The sequence below is a fragment of the Myiozetetes cayanensis genome, unplaced genomic scaffold (assembly GCF_022539395.1).
Source record: "Myiozetetes cayanensis isolate MyiCay16 unplaced genomic scaffold, myiCay2020 scf55, whole genome shotgun sequence".
NCBI classification, from domain to species: Eukaryota; Metazoa; Chordata; class Aves; order Passeriformes; family Tyrannidae; genus Myiozetetes; species Myiozetetes cayanensis.
Window position 1 is genome coordinate 105,649 of NW_026087798.1, and position 17,779 is coordinate 123,427.

Below are 17,779 nucleotides of genomic sequence, written 5' to 3' on the forward strand. Positions count from 1 at the left end.
TGCTCGGGGATTGCTGGGGACGTCACAGTGACATGTAGGAACTTGGGGACTCTGACATGGCACATGGGGCCCCCACCCCGGAGGGTCCTTGTCCCACCCTGAGGGACCTCCACCCTCCCCCACTCCCAAGGGGCACACTCAGCTCTACAGAAGCTTTTTCTCTTTATTTCCACACCTGGAACACCCCCCGGTCCCCCCAGGCGGGGACACTTGGGGGGATGTTGGCACATGGACCCTGCTCTGGCAGAGCCAAGGGGGACCCCCCAGGACCTCAGAGCACCCCTGGGGGTGTTGGGGTGGCTACATGACCTCATAGCCGCTGCGGATCCCCCTCATGAGGCAGCAGGCGAAGATGATGCCCAGGATCTGGGGGGGAAAAAGGGGAATCAGTCCCACGTGGGGCGGGGGGGGAGTCAGTCCCACTCCAGAGGGGTTGGGGGGCAGTCCCATAGCGGGGGTGTTAAGAAGGCCCCACATTGCAGGGGTTCGGCCCCACATCCCACCTCAAAGAAGGCAATGCCCAGAGCCACTGCGGCCACGACCAGGATGTTCTTCTTCATCCACCCCTCGATGCTCTGCACGCAGCCCTGGGGGGCACAGGGGCGGTCAGGGGGCTCAGGACCCCCACAGGGCATGGCAGGAGGGTCTGGGAGGGGGGTCTCACCTTCGCGTAGACGGTTGCAGGGCTAGGGTGGACGTTGCAGGTGGTGGTGTTGACGCGGCAGCACGACCTGGGCACAGTGTCATTGGCCTGGAACTGCTCGATGTTGGCCCAGTCCGTGTAGTTGATGGCCCCACAGCAGTTGAACTGAGAGGAGAAGGGGGGTCAGGGTGGGCTGGACGTCCCCCCGGCACCCCCACCCTGATACTCACGTCCCTCTGGAGCTCGTCCAGCGCTTCGGTCACCGCTGGGTCCTTCCCGTACTTGTTCATGGCCTCCTGCAGCCCCTCGTTCAGCACCGAGCGCACCTGGGGGGGGATGTGGGTCACACCGGAGCTGAGGGGGATCCCTGGGACCCCGGGGTGAGGGCTGTGTCCCTGTCCCACGTGTGCCCACCTTGTCCTTGAAGACGTATCCAGCGATGGCAGCGGCGATTTCCACCAGGAAGATAATGCTGAGCAGGACAGCAAACTGGGGGGCACGGGGGTGGTCAGGGGGTTCACAGGGGCAGGGGGAAGTTGGGAGGGCAGGGGTCACAATGGAGGTGGGGGTTCATGGGGGCTGAGGGGGGGTTGTAGCGGCAGCGTCAGGTGAGGTGTCAGAGTGAGGGAAGGTCATGATAGGGGTTACAGGGAGAGATTTGGGGGGGTGTCAGGTATTTTGGGGTGGAGGGTCACAGTGTGGGGGGGTCATGGTTAGTGAGGGGTTATGGTGGGGGTTCACAGTGAAGGGGTGAGTTGAGGGGGTCACAAGAGGGGTTATGGTGGGGGGAGTCACACTGGGGGTCAGAGTGGGAGGTTACAGTGAAAGGCTGGGTGCAGGAGGTCATGGGGGTTGTGGTGAGGGGGTCACAGTGGGAGGGGCATGGTGGGGGCTCAGGGAGGGGAGATTGGGCTGGGAGTCACAGTGGGGATTATGATGGGGGATCGGGTGGGGGTCACATTGGGGGTGGTCAGGGTGGGGGGCTTGGATGGGGGTGTCCCTGTGGGGGGGGGCTTGGATGGGGATGTCCCAGGGGGGTCCCAGCAGGGTGTACCCCCTCACCGTGGTGACCATGCAGTAACTCTCCTTCCAGGCACCGCAGCAGCCAAAGAAGGAGATGAAGAAGATGATGACGCCCAGGACCAGGATAGCCACGGGGGTCCCGGCTGAGGAGCCACTGCTGACCACCAGGGCCTTACCCAGGGCCACCTGGGCGTAGATGCCGATGGCAATCAGGGCCACACCACACACCTGGGGGGGTACAGAGCGTTAGGGTACAGCCAGGACCTCCCTGGGACCACCCCAAGCCACGGAGCGGGGGGGGGCACCCGCAGCCTCTCTGGGGTTTGGCTTCACACGGAGGACCCCCTTCCTGGGGGCCATGGGGGGTTTCTCTCCCAGCACAGCCCTGCCGCGGTGGAAGGGGGGGCACAGAGGGGGGAGCCACCGCTGGCTCTGTGAGCGCCAGAAAGTCCAGGAAGTCCAGCCTTCTGGCCACGCGAGGCCTCGGCGGGGGAATCTGGCACCAGCTCACCGCCCTGGGGGTCCCTGTGGATCGTGGGTGATGGTGGGGGGGAGGGTTATCACACCAGGAAGCACCAGCAGCCCACTCTCACGGGAGCCAGGACTCCTTGCCCCTGCCCGGCTGTGGGGTCTATTTCCCCCCATTTCCAAGCCCCCCGCAAGGGTGGAACCCCCGCCAAGTTCCCCCCGTGTCCCGGTGGCGGCGGGACCCCCCCGTGCCGTGCCCTGTTTGCTCGAGGGGCGTGGGCTCGGCCGCCGCCGCACAAACAGCGGAGGGGGCGGGGGGGGCTGGCGCCGTGTCACCGTGTCCCCCCCCGCTTCCCCCGGCCCTCGAGGGGTGACTCAGCCCGGCAGGATCAGGGTGGGGACAAGTGACTCCATGCGTGGGGGGGCGGGAGAGCGGCAGGGAAGGGGCCCGTGACCCCCCACACCCCCATCCCCCGCTGCAGCCGTTGGGTTCTCGCGCCTCTTTCCTCACCCCGACTTCCCCAAACCCACGCCCTGCTTATCAGGGGACCCCGGGCAGAGGGGTCCCCCCCAACCACGGGGACCCCGGTCACCCGCGGGATCCCCACCGTGACCCCAGGGCCGGGCTCCCCCCGTTAACCCTGGAACCGACGGACGGCACATGGGGCTGCAGGGACCCAGAGTGGGCACGGTGGTCCCTCCCTACCCCTCCAGGACCACCCCCACGACAGCAGGATCTCCCCTCCCGGTCCCCGCGACCCCCAACCCAGGGTCTGTGGGATGTGGGGAGTGGGGGGCTGGGTCCACCTGCCAGGTTCTGCAGACCCCCCTCGGGTGCCCCCCGGTGCCCCCCGGCCCCGCACTTACCCAGAAGATGAAGTTGAAGAAGAAAACCAGGAACTTCACGCATTTCATTCCCCCCTCGACCGCCATGGCCTGTCCTGGGAGAGCCGCCGCTCAGCAGCGGCCCCGGCACCGCGCCCGGCCCGAGCCCCGCTCCCGTTCACCGGCCCAGGACCCCCAGTCCCGAGCCCAAGGACCGAGCCCCGCTGTTCTGGCACCGTTCTCGTCCCGGTCCCGGTGCTCCCGTAATTCCCGGTGCTGCCCGCCCCCGCTCCCGGAGCTCCGGGGGCTGCTCCACAACCCGCGCCAGTCCCGATGCTCCCAGGGCTGCTCCACAACCCGCGCCAGTCCCGGTGCTCCCGGTGCCGCTCCGCCCACTCCGGTCCCGGTTCCCGTCCGGTGCTCCCGGTGCTGCTTCATTCCCTGGTCCCGCTGCTCCCAGAGTTCCCGGGGCAGCTCCCCTCCTCTCCCCCGTCCCGGTGCTCCCGGTCCCGCTCCCCACCCCGGTCCAGGAGCTCCCGAAGTTCCCGGTACCGCTCCCCCCCGGCCCATAAGCCTCAGCGAGTTGCCGGTGGTCCCGGTGCCGCTCCCGGTGCTCCCGATACCGCTCTTCCCCCCGTTCCCCTTGGACCGCTGCCGCTCCTCTCTGCAGTCCCGGTAGTCCCGGTGCCGCTCCCCCCTCCCCGGTTCCCGCTCGTCCCGGTGCCGCTCCCCACCCGGTCCCGGTGATCCCGGCGCTCCCGTTCCCCGCCGTCCTTCCCGAGGGCTCCCCGATCATGTGATGGGCCCGGGGGAGTCAACAGGACCCCGGACCCGCCCCGGCACCGCCCCGGGCCCGCCCCGCCCCGGCAGGACACGCAGGACAGACGCGGGGGTGCGAGAGGCGCTTTAATGGGAGGGGACACACGGGGATTCCCACCGAGGGGAACCGGCACTGAGAGCTCCCACCCCATCCTGGCAGCCCTCGGTCAGGGGGTCTCGGCCACCCCAGCACCGGGGAACCCCGGAGGCCCTGTCCTCCCTTACCCTGTACCCCTGACACCCCTGATCCCAATTCTGGGGTCTCAGCCCCCCTACCCCACACTTTGAGATCCCTGACCCCAAACCCGGAGTCCCTGCCATCTCCCTGCCCTTGGTCCCTGTCACCCTGTGACTGCATCTCAAGGTCCTTGAGAGCCCCTGCTCTGCATCCTGGGGCCTCAGACAGCCCTGAGCCCACACCTTGGGGTCCCAGCCCCTCCTGAGCCCACACCTTGGGGTCCCAGACCCCTCTGACCTTCCATGCCAGGGTCCCTGCCATCCCATTGTCCTTGGTCCCAGCCCCCCCATACCCACTCGTGGGGGTCCCGGCCGCTGTGGGCTCACAGCCCGGGCACAGTGGCCAGTGCCCCCAGCACGGCATCCAGGTGCTGGGGGTGCAGATAAGCCACGAGGCCCCCTCGGTTTGCCCAGCGCTCGGCCCCCCCCACCCCCTCTGCTGGGCGGTTATAGACCAGCTCAGGGGGGTCCCCGGTGCGCCCCTCCTGCCGTGCCCGCAGGGCCCCCTCCAGGGCCACCAGCCCCCCGCCCAGGGCCCGCAGGATGGCATGGGGGGCACAGGCATCCCAGGCGAAGGTGGTCCCCTCAGACAGCACATAGGCGTCCGCCAGCCCCAGGATCACGCACAGCATCTTGTACCCCGCTCCCGCCGCAAAGTGCAGGTGACCCCCGCACAGGGGGCCCAGAGCCCCCCGCACCGCCGCCCCTTCTGCCCGGCTCAGCACCACGCGGGGCACGGGGTGGGGGTCGGGGGGGCTCAGCGAGCACAGCCGGGTGTCCCCATGGGCCACGCCCCAGTGGTACCTGCCCTGCCACCTGCAGGGACACGGGCACAGTGAGTGTGGATCCTCCCATCGCTGGGGGTTGCCCCGGTGCCCCTAGAGTGCCCCTGCGGTGCTGGTACCTGCGGGTCTGGGGGTCCCGTCGGAAGAAGGGCTCATTGATGACTCCCAGGACGGGGCAGCCAGAGAGGCGGTCGAAGGCCCCAACGAGCACCAGGGCAGAGCAGAGCCCAGCGGGGGCGATGCCATCCACAGGGGGCACGTCCTCGCGGCCCTTGATGTACTCGTTGGTGGAGTCTGGGGAGCGCAGTCGGGGCTCAGCGGTGCCACACGGCAGGGTCCCTGCCCCCCACCCCCGCAGCCCCTCACTCACCAATGGGGTCTATCCACACAGCCAGGTCCCGGGGAGACACACCGGGCTCAGCGCCCGCCAGTGCCACATCCCCCAGCACCACGTCCCGGTGCACGGCGTCTGCCAGCAGCTCGGCCGCCGCCTGCTCTGGGCCCAGCACCGACAGCAGCAGGGCCACCGTGTCCTCCCGTGTGCCACAGACATGCACGGCCACCGTGCCCCCTGCCACACCCTGAGTCAGCCCCAGCCCCATCACAGGCACCCCCAGCTCAGCCACAGCCCCACAGACCCAGTGTGGGGACCCCCAGTTCAGCCACATCCCTGGCATGGGGACCCCCGACTAAGTCATAGCCTCATAAACCCAGTGTGCAGACCCCCTCCTCAGCCACAGCCCCACCCAGGCCCTGCTGAAGGGACCCCCGAGTGAGCCATGGCTCTGCAGACCCAGTGTGGGGACCCCCTCAGCCATGACCCTGGGACCCCCGACTCATTCACAGCCCTGTGGTTCCAGTGTGGGGTCCCTTGCCCCAGTGACCTCCGACTCACCATGCACATCCCTGAACTCATTGGACTCCTCCCCGTGGATGTGGCCCTGGAGCTCTGGGAACTGGGGGGGCACAGAGGGGCTCAGCATGGCGCGGGGGGCGTGGGGTACCCCGAGGATCCCCGAGTCCGTGCCCACCTCCTTGCCCAGGTCGTGCTTTATGACCTCCTGGATGAGAACGTCCGCTAGGGTCTTGAAGTCCTGCAGGAACCTCCTGTTCCTGTCGGGGCCCGTCTTCTCGGCCACCAGGAGCTGGAACAGCGGCTCCTCCTGCCGGCACAGCCGCGCCAGCTCCGCCGCCTTCTCCGAGACCCCCACGAGTGCCTGCAGCAGCCCCCCCATGGCGGGACGGGCTGGGGGGACACGGGGCTCAGGGGAACCCCAGGGACCCCTTGGGAGGGGCAGAGCCCAGGGACGGGCCCTGCTTGGCCCCGAAATGATCCCGGGAGCAGAGGGAGGAGGGGGTATGTGGGGACACTGGGGGACAGGGTGACATGGGGACATAGGGATGTGCGGACAAAGACGTGGGGACGTCAGGATGTGGAAGTGGGGACATGGGCCTGCAGGGACACGGGGACCTGGACGTGGGGATGTGGAGCTGGGGACGTGGGGACATGAGGACATGAGGATGTGGAGACAGGGTGACATGGGGACGTGGGGACACAAACATGGGAACGGGACCGTGGCGGCATGGAGAGGTGTGGACATGAGGACGTGGGCATGGGGACACGGGACCATGAGGACATGGGGACACGGGGACGTGGGGAGATGGACATGTGGCCATGGGGCTGCGCCTCCCCGATGGTGCCCCCTCGGGGTGTGGGGAGGTCTGTCCCGCGTGTGCAGGAAGCGGTCGGGGCGGGGGGGGTCCCCGCTGCCCCCCGGAAGGCGCGGGGAGATGGGGCCTCCCCGTAACGACCGCGGCACAAACTTCCCTCCCCTACCCGGACCCCAACCCCTCGGTGCCCCTCCACCCCGAGCCGCCCCCGGGGGGACCCCCGGGCCCCTCGGGAGACCCCGCCACTGCCGTTACCGGGGCCGGGGCCGCTGACAGCTCCTCGGGAGGCCCGTGGGCGGGGACGGCGGGTGCGTCACGGAGCCGCCTTAACCCGCTCACTTCCGCGGCCCGGAGCGGGAGGACCCGGCGGAGGGGTCACACCGACGGTGGCGAGACCCTCGAGGGCGGCGGGATCCCGGTGTAGCGGGGGACGGACCGGCACGACTTCCCCGGGGTGTCACCCCGGGGAGCGGTGCTGCAGTGGCGGCGGGGAAAGCCCCGCTACGGGTCCCGTGTGGGGTCCTTGTGGGGTCTCTATGGGGTCCCTGTGGTGTCCCTTTCGGGTCCCTGTGTGTCCCTGGTGTCCCGGGGGGTTCCCGGGGGGTCCCCGTGTCCCCCCTGCAGTTCCCCCGGTGGCCGCGCGGTGGCGTCGCCCCCCCCGGTGCTGTGGGACGGGCCCCGGGAGCTCAGTGGCGCCGCCTGGCGGGACGCTCTGGAACCGCCCCCCCGGGACCGGGGGGTAACGGGGCCGCCCCCCTCCAAACCTGCCGCACCACCCCGGGACAGGGTCCCCGCCGAGGCCGAGTCACTCTCCCACCTCACAGGGCCAGGATCCCCTCACCAACCCCACCGCGCCGGAGTGGTGCCGGTGTATCGCCGGTGTCTCTTCCCCTCTCCATGGTTCTGATGGGGCCGACACCGGGAGTGAGGGGGGGTGTCTCGGGTCACCTGTGGGGTCCCCGCACTGCTCTCAGTGCTTGTGCCAATCGTTGTTTCTCCTGGAACCTACTGACAGTGTCATCTGCCCCGTGCCAGGCTTTGCCCGTCTCCCCAACCTCACTGCTCTGCCCCCCCAAAGCTCGAGCGCCTCCACCTTGGGAACAGGACCCCCGTGACCCCTCGGGGTCCCCATGGCCCCCAACTCTCGTGGCTGGTCTCCCCTCGGCCATGGTGTGATGGTCCTCGTTGCCCCTGGGACCCACTGACGGTGGCTGCAGCTCTGCCCGGTGCCAGGCTTCTCCCACAGTGGTCAGTCCCCTTTCTGCCACACCCCCCCCCCGCACCCGCTGTAGCTCCCCGGGGATCCCCACGCCCCCCAGCTTACGAGGGGGCTTCCCTCGGCCAAGGTCCCTGTTAGTCCTGGAACCCACTGATGGTCACTGCAGCACTTCCCAGTGCCAGGCTTCTCCCAGGGCGGGCACCCCACCCCCCAGCGCCCACTGCAGCCCACCGGGGACCCCCATGCCCCCCAGCTCAGAGTTGGGCTTTCCTGAGCCAGGCTCTGTCAGCCCTCGCTGGTCCTGGAACCCACCGATGGTTCTCGAGGGCTCTACCGGGGCCGGCAGCGGAGCGGGGCGAGCAGAGGGGGCTCTGAGGGTGGGGGGAGTCCGGGGGGGCCCGGGACGCGCATCCTGGGGGGCGGTGCACTTGCTGGGACGCGCATCCCCCCGGCCGCACTTGCCGGGAGCGGGTCTCGCCGCGCCGCCCCCCGCCCCGAACCGGAGCCGGGCGGGGAGTCCGGGGCGCACCGGGCGGCGGCGGGGCCGTTCCCCGGGCTCGGGGGGCCGGCGGCGGCTGGTGCCAAGCCCCTGCCAGAACCTCTTTTGTGCGCCCGCAGCCAATCAAGGCCGCTGACGACACACTTCTCTTGGGGTATAAAACCCCGGGGCCGCGGCTACCGCCGCTTTTTCATCCCCTTCGGCCCCCGGGGTCCCCGCTTCCCCGCCCCCGCCGCCGTTACCGCCTTCCCCCCCTTGCGCGTTGCGGTGGAAGCGGGGCGGGGGGGCGGCCCGGTGGGGAAGGGTTTTATTTTTTTTTCTTCTTTCTTTTCTTTTTCTTTTATGTATTTTTTTGTTTTCCCCCCCGGCATGGCCCCGTTGTGGTGGTTGTTGGGGTCGGTGGTGGCGGTAGTGGCCGGGGGGGGGTCGGTGGAGCAGCCCCCCGCCTCCGAGCCCGCCTGCCCCGTGTGCCTGTGGCGGCGGCAGAGCAAAGAGCTGCGGCTGGAGAGCATCAAGTCGCAGATCCTGAGCAAGCTGCGGCTGAAGGAAGCGCCCAACATCACCCGGGAGGTGGTTAAGCAGCTGCTGCCCAAGGCCCCCCCGCTCCAGCAGCTCCTGGACCTCCACGACTTCCAGGGGGACTCGCTGCAGCACGACGAGTACCTGGAGGAGGACGAGTACCACGCCACCACCGAGACCGTCATCAGCATGGCCCAGGAAAGTCAGTGCCGCCCTTTGTTCCGCTGCAAACTTCGCCGGAGGACTCCCCCTCCAACCCCCATCCCCGGCCCGGGCTCCCCCTTCGGTTCCCCTCCTGGTCCCCCCGTCCTCTCCCCACCCGCCGGCACCGTCCCTCTGGGACGCCCCATCCTCCGCTGCCTCCCCCGGGGCTCCCCGACCTTCCTCGGTGCTCCCCAACATCCCCCCGGAGCTCCCCGACCCTCCCTGGGGCTTCTTGACACCCCCCCCTCCTCCGGGGCTTCTCGGTTCCCCCCGGTCTGCGCGGGTCCCGCGGGGACACAGGGACGTGGGGGCATGGGGACACAGGGATGTGGGGACATGGGGATGGGACAGTCTGGCTGCGGCAGCCCCGGTACGGGGCACCGGGAACCGGGAGATGGGACTGGGACTGGCCACTGGGGCCTGGGACTGGGGACTGGGAGTTGGGACTGGTGTCTGGGAACTGGGAGCTGGTGCTGTGTACTGGAACCAGGGACTGGGTGCTGGGACTGGGGACTGAAAGGTGGCACTGTGTCCTGGGACCTGATACTGGAAGCTGGGACCGGGGACTGGGAACTGGTACTGAGTGCTGGCACCTGACTTTGGGTGCTGAGTGCTGGAACCCGGCACTGGGTACTGGGACTGGGCAGTAGCACCAGGACCCAGCACTGGCACTGGGAGCTGACACTGGGGACTGGGCACTGGGACCTAGCACTGAGTGCTGGGACCTGGCACGGGGGACTAGGACTGGAGACTAGATCTGGGAACTGGGACCAGTGAAGGGGGACTGGGACTTGGTAGTAGGGACTGGTATCAGCCACTGAGTACTGGGACCTGGCACTGGGAACTGGGACTGGGAACTGGGCACTTGAGACTGTGACCGGACACTGGCATCAGTCAGGAGTGGGACTGGGCACTGGGAGTAACACCAGGACTCCGCATTGGGTAGTGGGACCTGGCACGGGGAGCAGACTGGGGGCATGGGGCAGGTGGCACGGTGACCTCCCAGTCCCCAGGGCACAGGGCAGGGTGACAGGAAAGTGTCAGCCAGGTGATGGCAGGGTGACAAACACAGTGTCTAACAGGGTGACATCAAGGTGACAACAGACTGTGCTGGGGACAGGCCAGTGCAGCGAGGGGCTGTGAGGGCTGTGAGGAACAGTCCCCAGTGGGACAGCAGGGAGGGGACAGGTCACGAGGACTTTGCTGGGACGTGATGTAGCCCTGTCCCCCCCCGCAGATCCCCCAGGGTCTCTCCACCTGCTCCAGGCGTGGGACCCCCGGGACAGGGGGGCCGGGTGCGAAGGGCAAGCGGAAGGGAGGGAAGTGTGAGGCGCTGCCCCCCTCCTGCTGCCCCCCGACGAATTTCCTTCCCAGGCATTAATAGACTCGGGCGGCTTTGAAATTTTATTACCCATAAAATTGACGACACACTGGGGTTTTCCTCCCTGAGCCACGGCAACGCTCGTGGCCCCCAGGCCTCCCTCCTGCCCCTTCACAGCTCGGGGGCCCCCAAAATAAATACCAGAGGGCAGCCCCTCCTCCTGCGTGGCCCCACGCTGGGGGTCCCACAGCCCCGGACACCCGTCCGGATGCGCCACGGGTCCGCTCCCCACCTCTGACTGCCACCGCTCCGTTATTATTATGATTTTTCCTCCCTCCTCACCCTCCCCGGGGCAATTGTGGGGGGTTTTATGGTTCCTGAACAGAAGGAGGGAAAGGGCTTTACAGGCAGCAGAGCCATAAAGCTCTCGGGTTCCCCCCGGCTGCCCCCCGCCCCCCTGCTAATCCCCGGCCACCACCCCCAAAGCCCCCACACCCCCAGGGGTCTTTAACTGCAGGAGGAACCCGGGAAGGTTAATTGGGTCCTAAACCCATTGAGGGGCTACCCGTGACTCCCAGCGACCCGCGGGGAGGGAGCTTAATGAGGGGCGATGGGGGGCTGGAGGGGCTGGGGCGAAGGCCTGGCAAGGAACAGGGGGGCTGGAGCTGCTCAAGGTCAGTGGGAAGTGATGATATGGGGACACAAGGACATGGGGATGCAGCAGAGCCACCACTGGCACATAGCACCTTGGGGCTCCCTGGATCTGGGGGGGCTCCAGTCAGGGGGCTGAGGGGGCGGGTGTGGGAGCCCCAATCCGGGCTCCAGTGGGAACAAAGAGCGGGGGGGGCCGGGGGTGGCCCCCCTCCCGGCACATGCCCAGCTGTGACCGGTGTCCCGGTAACCTTTATCCCCTGTTGCCACAGCGACCGGACGAGCATCCTGGCACCGCAGCCAGTGTGGCAGAGCCCCCCCGCCGGATCCCCCCGGGCCCGGTGTCCCCCTGGGATGTCAGTCAGAACCCTGGTGTTCCCCAGGAAGCCACAGCGACCCCCGGGCCGGCAGAGGGTCAGCAGTGCTACTGGTGCTGCCACTGTCGTGGCGAGGGACTTTGGGGGCAGCTCCACAGGACCTACCCTGGCTCCAGAGCTGCTCTGACATCTCCCACCTGGAGACCCCCCCAAACCCCACCCCATGGCGCAAACTGGCCACCACAGACCCCTGTGCAGGAGTGTCACCTTGCCGACAGCCCCTCGTGGGGTGGCATCCCACTGGTGGCGGGTGGCAAAGCCTCCACCAAGGGACTGGGGGGGCACAATGTGCTGAGAGGACGGGCACGAGGGGGTTCAATCGGGGCTTTGAGCACAGTGCATTACAGTGGAAGTTTTGGTGGTGGGTGCCCACGGCCCCCATCCCCATCCTGGGGGGGTCGGGCCCCCCCCAACAAGGGGGCCAGGCAGCATTCCGGGGGCTGTGGCCAGTGTCGTGACCCCCGTGAGCCCGGGGAGGCCTCAGCACAGCAAATGGCCCCGCTGCAGCTGGGCGCTATTAAACCTGACCGGTGCAGGGGGAGGGGGCTGCGAGGGGCAGGGGGCGAATTCCCAGCTCAATTTGACACAGATGTTTGCCAGGCCGAGAGGGCCGGCATGGGGCCAGGGTGCTGCCACATGGCTGGGGGAGGGACCCCTGGCAACCCCCAGGTCCGATGGGTGCTCAGGGTTGTCACCCCACCAGGGGGGATGTCCCTGAGGGTCCAGTCACCTTCACCACCTCTGAGCACATGGCCCTGGCACGTCATGCTGGGGGGCCAGGAGAGACCTCTGCGGTGTGGGGCTACCCCGTAAACCAGCCGAGGGAGGGTGGCAGAGGCAGAGTGGGAGATACAGTTTAGAGGTACCTTGGGGCCAGGCACATTCCCAGCTCCAGCACTGAGATGTGCTGGGAAGCGGCTGCCCCGAACAGGTGCTGCAGGGCCGGAGCCCCCTGCCCCACTCAGCCCAGCCCCCTCTGTGGGGGGCTTGTTCCAGGGGGCTCAGGATTCCCTGGGGTCAGGGGGCAGCTGGGGATCACTGTGGGTGGAAAGGTGGTGACCCCCAGAGCGGCCTCTGACCCGACCTTCAACTCCTAATGACCGAGGAGGAGCTCACGGGGTCCCAGGGTTTGGGAGGGATCCTGGGGCCACCTCTGACACCTCCTTCCTCCTGCAGCGGACCCAGTGGTGCAGATCGAGGGCAACCCCCATTGCTGCTTCTTTAACTTCAGCCCCAAGATCATGTTCACGAAGGTGGTGAAGGCGCAGCTCTGGGTGTACCTGCGGCCGGTCCAGCACACCCCCACCGTCTACCTGCAGATCCTGCGTCTGAAGCCTGTCACAGATGAGGGCAGTCGCCACATCCGCATCCGCTCCCTCAAGATTGACCTCAACTCCCGCTTGGGACACTGGCAGAGCATCGACTTCAAGCACGTGCTGCAGAACTGGTTCAAGCAGCCGCAGAACAACTGGGGCATCGAGATCAACGCCTTCGACCCCAATGGCAACGACCTGGCCGTCACCTCTCTGGGGCCCGGCGCCGAGGGGCTGGTGGGTGTCCTCAGGGGGGGAGTGGAGAGTGTGGGGGGCAATTGGGATAGGTGGTGATGTGGCTCTATGGGGAGGGTGACGGCTTGGGAGGGTGGTCATGGATCTGGGGAACAGGGGCAGCTCCACAGGGACAATGACAGCTCCCTGGAGCTTATCACAGCTCACACTGGGGACAGTCACGGCTCCATGGGGACAATGACACCCTCATGGAGCTGGTGACAGCTTTTTGCAACTGGTGACATCTCCATGGGACTGGTGACACCTCCGTGGCATTGGTGACATCTTGAAAGGGCTTGGTGACAGCTCAGTCTCAGTAGGGCTGAGGGCAGCTCCTTGGGGCTGGTGACACCTCCATGGGACTGGTGACACCTTGATAGGGCTGGTGGCAGCTTCACGGGACTGGTGACACCGCCATGGTGTTGCTACCATCCCATGGGGCTGGGCGGGGGCTCCAGTGGGGTGGTGGTTCAACGTGTCCCTCTCTCCCCCCAGCACCCCTTCATGGAGCTGCGGGTGCTGGAGAACAACAAGCGCTCGCGGCGGAACCTGGGGCTGGACTGCGACGAGCACTCGACTGAGTCCCGCTGCTGCCGCTACCCCCTGACCGTCGACTTTGAGGCCTTCGGCTGGGACTGGATCATCGCCCCCAAGAGATACAAAGCCAACTACTGCTCGGGGCAGTGCGAGTACATGTTCATGCAGAAGTACCCCCATACCCACCTGGTGCAGCAGGCCAACCCCCGGGGCTCGGCGGGGCCCTGCTGCACCCCCACCAAGATGTCCCCCATCAACATGCTCTACTTCAACGACAAGCAGCAGATCATCTACGGGAAGATCCCCGGCATGGTGGTTGACAGATGCGGGTGCTCCTAGAGCCCGGCTGGGGCTGCCCCTCCGCCCCACCACCCCCTCCACCACCAACTCCTCGTTTCTTCCGCTGTTTCTTGCTTTTTTTTTAAGATTTCTTTTTTTTTCGGGGGAGAGGAAAAAAAAAATACAAAGACCAAGCGTTGAAATTCCTTTGGATGTTGGAAGAGAGAGAGAGAGAGATAGACAGAGAGAGAGAGAGAGAGAGAAGGAAATCCCACGGAGAAACGCTGCACCAAACCCGCGATTCGACATGCATTGTGCAATAAAGCAACCGAACGGAGAAGGGAAGGGGGGGCCGGGACCCCCACACGGTGACACGGTGACATGGTGAGACGACACTGGGCGGCTCCCCCACCCCAGCTCAGCGGCAACGGGGAGAGGAGGAGGCCGAGCAGACCCCGCGCCCCCTCCCCGCGCTCCTGGAGCGGCCGAGGTGACACCCAAGGGCGGGTGACCCCGAGGTCCCCGAGCAGCCACGGGCTCCTGCTGGAGCGAAGACGGCAGGATCCGGCAGCGGCACCCCCGGCACGGGCGCGCCGGGACCGTTCCGACCGGTGAGGAAACCGTCTCCCTTCTTTAATTTATTTATTTATTAATCACCCTCCCGGCCGGCGCTCGCCTTGGTCCATCCCATTGCACCCTCAGTTCGGACTGCTCTGGAGGTGCCACCCGGGGACCACCGGCACTCCCAGGATGGAGGGGACAGAGCTGCCGCCCAGGCTTTGGATCCAGCCCTGGCACCGGCAGAGGGCACACAGCGCTCTTCCGGGGGACTTGGGGGGTCTCCGCTGGCGAGAGGGCGTCCGGCCGCCCGGGGTTACCAGGAGGCAGCACCGGCAGGCGTTGGACGGAGGCTCCGGCCGGGGAGAAATTCCGCTTACGCGGCACATTCGCGTCCCGCCGCCCTCGGCGCTCCGGAGGATTTTTCACGTGAGAAATGATGATTCTCCCGCGTTCCCAGAGCCCAGCGGCTCCAGCGGCTCCCTCCGCGATGCCGCCGGGGCCGCTCCCGGCGCCGGGCGGGCGCTGACCCCGCGCCGGGGTGGGAGCGGCGGCTCGGGGAGGGGAAGCGGCCCCCGGGCCCAGCACTTATCCCGAGGGTGCCGGGGGGAACACGCGGCTCCATCCCGGGGCCAGGCGGGGAACGACCCCGTGGCCAGGCACGTCCGCACCCCGCGTAGCACTTAAGGGCCGGCGCCGGGCGGCCGGGTCTTCTCCCGGGATGTTCAGCACTTGTCCCCGGCTCCGCGGAGCCACAAGCGCTTACAAGGACGAGGCCGCCCCCGGGACGAGGACACGGTGCCGACCCCCGGCCGTGCCGGATCCCGAACTCCCCGGCCTGGCAGCACTTACGGCCCCTCGTGCCAGGCTCACGATGCCACCGGGCTGGTGGCTCCGGTGGCGGCAGCAGGAGTGGGAGGTGAGGGGATGGGGACGGGTAGAGCCGGGATTTCAAGGAATGGGGTTCTGGAAGCAGAGGAGAGTCCCCCAGCCCCGCTCAGGCCGGAATGGGGGGCACAGCTCAGCCCCAAAACACCGTGGCCAACAGCCCCTCGTAGCCGAGGTCCTCGAGCCTGGGGGTCGGTGGTGACTCTTCCAATACATTGGATACAGTGATGCCAATGAAAACCCCGGGGCTGGGGCACCCCCTCCCCCTGCCCTTCAGTGCCTTTTGGGGGGGCTGTGGCCTCCGGCAGCCCCGGGGCTCGCTGTGGAGGAGGGGGGACCCCCAGTGTCCCCACGCAGTGCCCGTGTGATGCCGAAGGCACCAGTCCCAGGGAAGACAGAGCCAGGCACTTGGAAAGATCCAGAAGCCACTGGGAAGGGACTGGAAAAGGCATGGAGCTGTCCCGGCCCTGGGGGAGCCCCAAACCCACTTGTCACCCTGAAAGCCCCCCCCAGGGCCCCAAGGCGACTGTTACAGGCAGGTGGCACTGAAGGAGAAATGATGAGAAGACCTGGGCACTGGGACCAGTTAGCATGGGGCACAGGGACCCATCAGGTCCTGGAAGTGTGACCAGTCAGCTCCAGGTACTGGGACCAATCAGCCCTGGGCACTGGGACCAGTTACCTCCAGGCATTAGAACCAGTCAGCCCCGAGCACTGGGACCAGTCAGCACTGGGACCTGTCAGCTCCAGACACTGGGACCAATTACCTCCAGGCAGTGGGACCAGTTAGCACTGGGCACTGGGACCAGTCAGCCCCAGGCACTGGACCATGGTCCCAGCAGCAGGCGGCACCAGTCCCAGTGCCCAGGGCTGAGTGGTCCCGTACGCAGCTCTCCCAGGCGGGGGTTGCAGGGGTGGTGGCCCCCTCAGTATATTATTATTATAATTATTATAATTATTATAATTATTTCCTGGTGTATCGGTCTGTGTGTAATGTCTTAGGTTCCTTTTCTGTTCGTCTGTTTGTTGTTTTGTTCCTCGTTCTGTCACTCTGGGGGGTCCAGGGAGGGTCCGGGATGGGCCCCGGGGGAGGGGGGGGTCACAGCGGGTCCCAAAAGGCCACGGTTGGTCAGAATGGGGTTCACGGTGGGACCAAACTCAGCACTTGAACAGCAAAACTATACAAGAAATAATAATAAAAAAAAAATAAAAAAAAATAAAAAAAAAGAGAGAGAGAGATAAATAATCCAAGAGTTCCAAGCTTTCAGCTCCATCTGCACCCCTGGGGTCCCAGCACCAGTTCAGGTGGCACCAGGACCCCTGGGCAGCACCGGTGTCATCGATGTCCCCCGAGACACTGGGCTTGTGGTGGCTCATCCAGTGTCACCCGGAGGGAGCTGGAGGTGACACCGCAGCCGAGGGGCGGCCGGAGGGAGCAGGGGCGGAGCAGCCCCTCAGGGGCTGGGAACCATTTGCACTATGGAAAGGTGGAGAAGGGACGAGGTCAGGACCGATTGCCTTCGTGAGCGTCCGTGGGCACCGGGATCAGCCTGTCAGTGCTGGGGCCGGGGGGCTGTGGCACCCTGGGGGTCAGGAAGAGGAAAAGACCCCCCACAGAAGAAGACCCCCCACTCCCAGGCTGGCCTGAGGCCCCGCAGTCCTCATCCCGTCTGAGCCCTGGATCCATGGGGGCATCTGGCATGGGGACATCCAGCACTGCCACCATGTCACACATGGCCTTGTCACACTGTAGCCTTGTCACACATGGACTTGTCACAAAGGTCCTTGGGCGGCAATGCCACCCTGCCCTCCCCCAGTGGCAGAGAGGGAGGGAGTTGGTGCCCCTGGAGTAGGTGAACAGGGTGGGATCAGGGGATTCAGGGCCCCGAAGAGCCACAGGAGAGGAAAAGCCCCATGAATGTCCCCATGACTCCAGTGCTGGACAAGTGACATCTGTTGTAACTCGTGCCCTAAAGGTCTCCCCGGCCCCAGCCCCAGCCCCAGCTCCTTCGGTTTGTTTAGACCTTTTGTACAATAAAAAATTTATAGAGTCAAAAAGATATGGGGAAAAAAGGAAAATTGATCATAAATGTGTTTTGCTCAGGCTACTGATCGTGGCCCTCCCTGGGACCCAACCCCCCACCCGGATCCAGCCCCTCATCTGGATCCAGTCCCTCACCAGAACCGGATCCCACAGTCAGCACCAGATCCATGTCCCCGCAGCCCCTCTTGTGTTTCCGCAGTCCCCCCCGCCGCCCCCTCCCACCCATCCCTTGGGATCTCCTGGCCTGATCCAGCTCCGGGCGCTTGGGAAATCTTTCCTGATGCTTCTCATTTTTCCCATGCTCCCAAAGCCAGACGTGCCTCAGGGACGAGGGATGAGAGGGGATGGAGTCCATCCGGTGCCTGGTGCCCAGCTCAGAGCCCCTGGACATTCCCAGGTTTATCTCCCACCTGGGAATCACCCACAGCCCCCTCCCCTCCCAAGCCCCCCAGACACGCTGGTCCTTGTGCCTTCACACAACCAACACCTGGAGAATTCGCCCAGGAACAACCACCCCAAAACCTGTTCAGCCCCCCAGAGATGGATGTGCCTGTCCCAGTGATGGGGAAGGGGGGTTGAGACCACAACTGAGGGGGGGTCACCACCTTGAACCCCCCGAGAGCTGCAGTGAGGGCGGGTTGACCCTGACGGGGGGGACAGACAAC

General features: G+C 66.4%; 3 protein-coding genes across 4 annotated transcripts; 1 reads left to right on the forward strand and 2 right to left on the reverse strand.

Moving 5' to 3' along the window:
- Positions 1–145: 145 nt before the first annotated feature.
- Positions 146–3,773, reverse strand: CD63 (CD63 molecule). Of its 2 annotated transcripts, none has more exons than XM_050334577.1 (8): positions 3,694–3,773; positions 3,002–3,075; positions 1,706–1,894; positions 1,058–1,132; positions 874–969; positions 665–808; positions 504–587; positions 146–366 (listed from the first exon to the last, which is right to left on the reverse strand). In XM_050334577.1, exons 2-8 carry the CDS (start codon positions 3,065–3,067, stop codon positions 301–303), a joined length of 720 nt encoding a protein of 239 aa, XP_050190534.1. In that variant the 5' UTR covers positions 3,068–3,075; positions 3,694–3,773; the 3' UTR covers positions 146–300. The 2 variants fall into 2 exon arrangements, with proteins under 2 accessions (XP_050190534.1, XP_050190533.1); XM_050334576.1 differs by having other exon boundaries at positions 3,002–3,070; positions 3,694–3,765.
- Positions 3,774–3,852: 79 nt separating this feature from the next.
- On the reverse strand, positions 3,853–6,764 carry INPP1 (inositol polyphosphate-1-phosphatase). The gene is made up of 6 exons (XM_050334574.1): positions 6,727–6,764; positions 5,832–6,046; positions 5,696–5,756; positions 5,171–5,371; positions 4,920–5,094; positions 3,853–4,831 (listed from the first exon to the last, which is right to left on the reverse strand). Exons 2-6 carry the CDS (start codon positions 6,033–6,035, stop codon positions 4,339–4,341), a joined length of 1,134 nt encoding a protein of 377 aa, XP_050190531.1. The 5' UTR covers positions 6,036–6,046; positions 6,727–6,764; the 3' UTR covers positions 3,853–4,338.
- A 1,634-nt stretch (positions 6,765–8,398) lies between these two features.
- GDF11 (growth differentiation factor 11) lies at positions 8,399–16,121 on the forward strand. The gene is made up of 3 exons (XM_050334586.1): positions 8,399–8,910; positions 12,438–12,811; positions 13,304–16,121. The coding sequence occupies exons 1-3, from the start codon at positions 8,532–8,534 to the stop codon at positions 13,682–13,684; spliced, it is 1,134 nt and encodes a 377-aa protein (XP_050190543.1). The 5' UTR covers positions 8,399–8,531; the 3' UTR covers positions 13,685–16,121.
- Positions 16,122–17,779: the final 1,658 nt, after the last annotated feature.

Coding starts and splice junctions, on each gene's coding strand:
- CD63 (XM_050334577.1), bottom strand. CDS start 3,067: ATGGCGGTCGAGGGGGGAATGAAATGCGTGAAGTTCCTGGTTTTCTTC. Junction 1,895..3,001: donor TCTTCAACTTCATCTTCTGG/GTAAGTGCGGGG, acceptor GTACCCCCCCAG/GTGTGTGGTGTGGCCCTGAT. Junction 1,133..1,705: donor GTTACTGCATGGTCACCACG/GTGAGGGGGTAC, acceptor CGTGCCCCCCAG/TTTGCTGTCCTGCTCAGCAT.
- INPP1 (XM_050334574.1), bottom strand. CDS start 6,035: ATGGGGGGGCTGCTGCAGGCACTCGTGGGGGTCTCGGAGAAGGCGGCG. Junction 5,372..5,695: donor TGAGTTCAGGGATGTGCATG/GTGAGTCGGAGG, acceptor AGGGTGTGGCAG/GGGGCACGGTGGCCGTGCAT. Junction 4,832..4,919: donor CGGGACCCCCAGACCCGCAG/GTACCAGCACCG, acceptor GTGTCCCTGCAG/GTGGCAGGGCAGGTACCACT.
- GDF11 (XM_050334586.1), top strand. CDS start 8,532: ATGTATTTTTTTGTTTTCCCCCCCGGCATGGCCCCGTTGTGGTGGTTG. Junction 8,911..12,437: donor CATCAGCATGGCCCAGGAAA/GTCAGTGCCGCC, acceptor TTCCTCCTGCAG/CGGACCCAGTGGTGCAGATC. Junction 12,812..13,303: donor GGCCCGGCGCCGAGGGGCTG/GTGGGTGTCCTC, acceptor CTCTCCCCCCAG/CACCCCTTCATGGAGCTGCG.